The sequence below is a fragment of the Zosterops lateralis genome (genome assembly GCF_965231275.1).
Source record: "Zosterops lateralis genome assembly, chromosome: 16".
NCBI lineage: Eukaryota > Metazoa > Chordata > Aves > Passeriformes > Zosteropidae > Zosterops > Zosterops lateralis.
This window is the reverse complement of record NC_139776.1, coordinates 13,897,340-13,903,339: the sequence shown is the minus strand read 5'-3', so window position 1 is coordinate 13,903,339 and position 6,000 is coordinate 13,897,340. Positions and strand designations below refer to the sequence as shown.

General features: G+C 47.5%; 1 protein-coding gene across 5 annotated transcripts in view; it reads left to right on the top strand.

The window, feature by feature from the left end:
• The first annotated feature begins 1,358 nt into the window (after window positions 1-1,358).
• Window positions 1,359-6,000, top strand: part of LOC310916054 (uncharacterized protein) — a 28,426-nt gene continuing 23,784 nt past the window's right edge. For 4 of the 5 annotated variants that reach the window (XM_083873317.1, XM_083873316.1, XM_083873315.1 and 1 more), the window contains exons 1-6: window positions 1,359-1,665; window positions 2,273-2,329; window positions 2,880-2,962; window positions 3,506-3,671; window positions 4,330-4,436; window positions 5,682-5,909. In XM_083873317.1, the coding sequence (XP_083729443.1) occupies window positions 1,549-1,665; window positions 2,273-2,329; window positions 2,880-2,962; window positions 3,506-3,671; window positions 4,330-4,436; window positions 5,682-5,909 (758 nt within the window). In that variant the 5' untranslated portion in view covers window positions 1,359-1,548. Of the gene's footprint in view, window positions 1,666-2,272; window positions 2,330-2,879; window positions 2,963-3,505; window positions 3,672-4,329; window positions 4,437-5,681; window positions 5,916-6,000 lie in introns of those variants that run through there. The other variant, XM_083873319.1, reaches the window with a different exon arrangement.

The following is a 6,000-nucleotide window of genomic DNA, read 5'->3' as shown; positions in this document are numbered from 1 at the left end:
ACATGGTGTGTGTAGGGGTTTGAAAACAAAGGGCCACCTGTGTCCCTGCTCCCTGGAAGTGCACTGCTTCCTGTTCTCCTGATCCTGAGATCATCCCTACATGAGCTGTGATGCATTCTCAGACAATCTCAGTGAGCCCTTCTGATGTCCAGCATGGTCTAGAGGAAGGGATCACTCTGGGGAGCCAGAGGAAGATTTCATAGAGTTGATAACATTGCCATTCCCTGAGGATGAACAGCTTCACTGGATATGTGATTCCAAGAGTTAGAACTTGCTCTCTGTCGCAAACTTGCAGTTGAAGCTGCACATGGAAGTTTGTATTCTAGTGATCTATCAGGAATGTCATTGTCCTTTCCTAAGTGGACTAATTTCCAGAAAGGACTTACAGGACTGAGTTAACTCCATATATTAGGCCATTTGCTGTCAAATTGTTTTTCTTATTGAAACTAATTATCATTCTATGTCTGTGACGATTTAGACCTCTGTACCATAGCTCTTGGGTGACTGTTTTTTAAAAGTGTGAAGTTATAATTTTAGGAGGGAGCTTAACAGCTCTGTGCTTTTCAAAAGGAAAGAATTACACAAAACTTACAGATGTTACAATTAAAACTTGCTTATCTTAGGCCAGAGCAAAACAAATGTAATGTTTCTACTTCCATGTGAAGGTGGCATAATTTTAAAACACTGTGCTGCAATGCTGTGATATTAAATAAAAAAATTGAAGTCCAAAGAAATAATTGTGTCATTGGTTATCAAGAAACTTGGCTACATCTGCAAACGGTAGTGAAGCACAAAACACAGAATCTTAGAAACATGGAATATCCTGAGTGGGAGTGTTATTTTTGTTTCTTGATTCCACAGATGTACCTAATTTCCCCAATCCTGAATTAAGTGGATTTTTCCCCCTAATATGCAGTTATAACACTAATTTTGGTACGTCTGCCTGTTACCAGTTAGAAACATTCAGGGTCTGTTTCAAGCTTCTTCCACACTGACAGTCCCTCCATTTGCTATACAATACTAATTAGCCTGAGCTGCCTTTGATGGGTATTGTTTATCTTTGCAATAGAAGCACGTTTAAATGATTCAAGATTTGAGAGAGAGATTCAGAGATCCCAAATTACTTAGCTGATAAAAGAGAATCTTGGTGGCAATTAATTTATTCTATCTCTTTAAAAAAAATAGAATGTCAGTGATGAAGCATTCACCGCCAAGGGAAAGAGCAGGGACTGTAAACAATCCAGTGTTATTGAGCAGCCAGATACAAAATGAAACATATTTTTAGCAATGAGTTTAACTAACTCCCAGAAAATCCCCGATGAAGTGCGGAGGGTTCACTACCCGGTTCACTGATTCCACTCCGCGCGGGCGCAGCGGGGCGGAAACGCCGACACCGGCCCGCGCTGGGCGCGCCGCGGGAAGGCCCCGCCGCCCCTCACGGAGCCTGCGCTGCCTCCGGGCGGGCCGGGGGAGCCGCTCCGCCCGCAGCGGGCAGGGCGGGAGCCGCGGGGCGGGCGGAGCAGGGCCCTGGGCTGGGCCGGGCCCGCCATGGCGGGCAGCGCGGGCTATGAGGAGCAGAGCCCAGGCTCGCTCCGGCGACGGCTGCGGAGCGCGGAGGAGGCGCAGCAGCGCCAGGCGGGATTGGTGCGGCAGCTGCAGGACGAGGTGAGGAGCGGGCGGTGCCCGGCGGCGGGGAGGGCGTGCAGGGCTGCCCGCGCTGCCCAGGGGGACTCGGCGGGAGCCCGCTGGGCGTCCCCGGGCGGGCGGCGCCGAGCTGGGGGCGGGGAGGCTCCGGGAGCGCCCGTCGCGCCGCGGTCTCGCTGCCGAGCCCCTCCTGAGCTCGCTGCCTGCAGCATCGCTGCTGTCGGGCCCCGTTAGCAGCGTTTGTCCCGGGCAGGAGTCGAGCTGGTTTGCTTGCGGAGCAAGTTTGAAAACTCATTTCGGTCGCTTGAAGGACCCTCTTGAACAGCCAAACGTTGGCTCGGGGTACGTGGGGGCCGTAGATCAGGTGGAGATTCCCACAGCTGTTCCCTCGTTCTGCTTGCTGCCGCTGTCTCAGGTGAGCAAGACGGTGCTACAGGTGAAAGAAACCCCTCCCCAATCTCTATCATGTTAAAGCGAAGCTTCCCTGTATTGGAATCGGGACTCACTCTTGCTGAGTGTATCAGCGTCACTGTGCTTAGGCTGGACAGACTGAGAGAAAAGTTAATGTGGGGTGAGCAGAGGCTATTAAAGGTTACTTCTCTCATCTTCATTCTCTGTATCCATTCAGGTACTACAGTACCAGACCTGGTGTCGAGAGTTGGAGCAGCAAGTGAAAGCTGGAGGGGTGAGTGTGCAGGTTGTGAGCTATAAAGAGTGTATCTAATGTTCCCAAATGCAGACCAATAAAAAGCCTCCACAAACCAAGATAGGAAAGCAGATTTCTACTGTCTGAGGGTTTAGAGAAGTGCTGTGAGTTTTCCCATCAGCGTTTTGTCCAGCTGTCATTCTTAGAGGAGTCAGTAGTCCCAGAAATGCCTGTCCAGAAAACCCAGTTGAAGATTTTAATTTTGTGAAAGAGTGCTTCATTGGAATTACATTTGTCCTGGGTCTCAGGAGAAGACTGTGCTGTGTTTTATGTGTCCTGGAGAAAGAACCAGTTGAAACAGCTTTTTGGAAGTCAGGAAGGCTGGTGGTCAACATAGAAAAGCATAGAGCTTAGAGCTAGTCACACTAACACCCTTCCCCTCCCTTCCTCCCTGTCGTCACAACACTGTTACACCTGAGAGAAGCCATGAGCTCCTGAGATAGCCGACAAATGAACGGAAAAATGGTGGATGCTGACAGGAGTGAAGGAAACACTATCATTTGACTTAACATTTCCTTTCTTCTTAAAGGGATCCCTTCCAGGCAGGTGGGAAGCCACAGCAGACCACAGCCTGGAGAAAACACTGTTTCAGGTGGAAGAGGAGCAGCAAAGGTACAAGGAAGAAGCATTTCTTCATATTTGGTATCCTGGATGCTTATGGAAGTGAGGGAAAACCTGTTGGTGTTACCTGGTCTCCTCAAGGGAAGCAGTTAGGCAAGCTGCTTTGACAGGAGAAAGGTCCACAATCTGCTTTCTGTGGTGCAATAATAGTGCTGTGTGCTGAATAGCTCTGCTTTGAGTAGGATGTGTGTATTCTGGGTGAAAGCCTAAATTATTTTGTGGTTCAGTAGATGAACAACTCTGGACAGTGCTAGAGAAAGGTGATAAATCCAGTGACCATCAGCATGAAGAGGAGGAAAATTGTTATGTTTGGGCATTGTCAAGTTTGAAGGGGAAACCAAAATCATGGGTGGAAATTGAAGGCTCAAAGCACAGAGAAGCAAATGAGATTTTCATTATAGAGATCTTAGTTAACCCTGTAAAGTGCTTTTACTGTCTCTCAGACAACAAAATCGGTGTTCAGGGAGCTGGAAAATCACAGGGATGCTGGAGAGCTGATGTTCAGTGACCTCGTTGTTTCTCTCTCTTTCCAAGCTGTGAGAATCTGGCAGAAGTGAACACTCTCCTGCGGGAGCACCTCGATAAAGCCAGTGAGGTTAATTCGGCCCTCAAAGAAGATATTGGAAAACTGACAGTGGATTGGATGAGGGCCCGGGAGGAGCTGGAGCTGAAGGAGAGGGAATGGTGCAGTGAGCGTGAGGTGAGGATAGGCTACGGGAATGCCAGCCATGATGCCAGGGGGGAATGGGAATGCGTTTTGTTCCTGGCATGGAGAACTTGCTCTGTGGAAGCTCTGGCTCTGCTGAGGATGTACTGGTGCTGGACAGGGGTGTGGGAGGGAGCAGTATCAGTACAAGGTGTGGGGGAAGATGCTCACCTTCTGTGACTGCACTGCTCAGTTGAGAAGATAGAGCTGGGCACTGAAGGGCAGTCACAGGAACCCTTGTCTCTTTAATAGCTCCTAAATCCTTCTTTTGAGCAATGGAGACCAGAGAGGTCTGTGTGTGTTCAGATTCAACATGGCCAACACAGGAACAAGAAAGGCCTCTTGTACTGACTGCCTGTTGTAAGCCAACCTGGAACTGGGGTTGGAGGGGCTTGTGTTTGTTTTCCTCTGCTGAGACTTTGAGGTCATGAGTCACAATCAGCTTTGCTGCTACCCACTGCTACAGAAGTGTGGATGTTCCCTTCTTGGCAGGTGCTGTGGGCCTCTGTGATACCTCTTCAGTCCTTGATGCCCCTGGTGCAGTAGTTATTAAAGGGCACCTGATGATGGTGGTTTACTCTCTCCTGTCTGAGAGATGTTACAGTGTCAGTGAAGGCTGAATTGGCACTTCTTTTTGTCTTTGTGCGTTTAGCTTTATGACAGCTACTTAAGGGGGGAACATAACCGTCTGCTGAGCCTGTGGCGGGAGGTGGTGACCTTCCGCCGCCATTTCCGGGAGATGAAGACTGCCACGGACCGGTGAGTGGAAGCTGAGGCGAGATCTCCTGCGGTAAAAGTGTGGCTGGCTTGCTTTTCAGTCCTGCTTTTTGAACCTTGATGTTGCATTAGTTACAGAAGAGGTAGGATTTCTCCTTTGGCAGTCAGAAGCAATGCCATTCAGCATGTTTTGTGCTGTTCTCAGAAGAGTTGTTTGCTGCTGGTCTTCAGATAAAGCTGAAGGGCTTGGCCCATGAGGACTGCAGAGGCTCTGAGCAGGTGATGACTGTGGTGATGTGTGGGCATGTGAATGCAGGCACAGAAATGGGTGGACACCTGGGAAGAGACAGACTGAAGCTGTGCATGCAGCATATAGTGGTCCCTTTTATGAAATTATAAAAACCTGTGTTTAAAAAGTCTCACCAGATTTCTTTTTCCACTGCTCCTAAGAGAAAGATGATTAATGCATATTTTTTTCCCTTTTCATTTCCAACATAATTTTATTCTGGTCAGTTTGTATCCACTTGCTCCTCTTCCAGCATTTCTGAGAGAAAGAATAGCTTCTCTACCCTGTTACTGCATTTGTACAATTTCTTTTGCTTAGTTTGGTACCTCTTTTTTATGATTGTTTTCTTGTTCCTGGGCTCTATGGTTCTTTTCTCCCAAGAAAAATAGTGTAGCCATAATAGTACCTTCTTGTGTCAGCATGCATTTTCAAACTCCTGTAAGCCATTTGTCTTATTTCATTATGAGTCTTCCCTGTTGTGTAGAGTCTGCCTGACCTGCTATTTAGTCCTTGTGTTTTTATGTTATAGTATGTGCTTTTATGTTATAGCATTTCAGGCTCATTCTTATACTGCCTTTCTGAAATGTTTTATTATATAGGCATAGTATTGAGCCTCTTAGCAGTCCAAGTGGGGATAACAGAGCACTCAAGAGTACAGTGTATAAAAGCTGGAGATCTTGGTAAAATTCCTGATATCTATTAATGATAATTAGAGTATGTTAATAAGAGTAATTAGAAGTGCTTGAGGCATTCTGGCCTGTGCCATATCTTACTTCTTATATATGAGAAGAAAACAGACTCCACACTTGGCTGCCTGGTAAAGTCATTGCTCAGCTGTCAAGCTGTGTCCTGGTCCCCAAGTGTTAGATGAATGACTTGTCCCCAACGAAGATGTCACCTTGCCTGCCAGCTCTTCCTGATGCATGATTGCATGCTTCAGAAGTGAGTCAGCTGATAAAGATGGTGGAGTGAACATAGGCTCTTTCTTGGTTTCTCTTCAGAGATTTGTCTGAGCTGAAGGCGGAACAAGCGAGGCTTTCTGGATCTATTCTTGTGAACTGCACTCGCCTGAACTCCTGTGTGCAGCTCAGGGAGTCCATCCCTCAGGGTAAACCTGTCCTGAAGGATCAGGCAGAGCAGCAAATGGAACCAAAAATAAACCAGACAGGTCAGGAAGTGATAGCCTTACAAGTCAGGTGGGACATGGAGAAGAAAGAGCTTCAGGACAGGTAAAGGTATTTTAACTTTGCTATTACTGACATTATCTTTTGTGGCACCTTCTTGGGTTAACAGATGGGCTCACACTTAGAACAGCCCTGC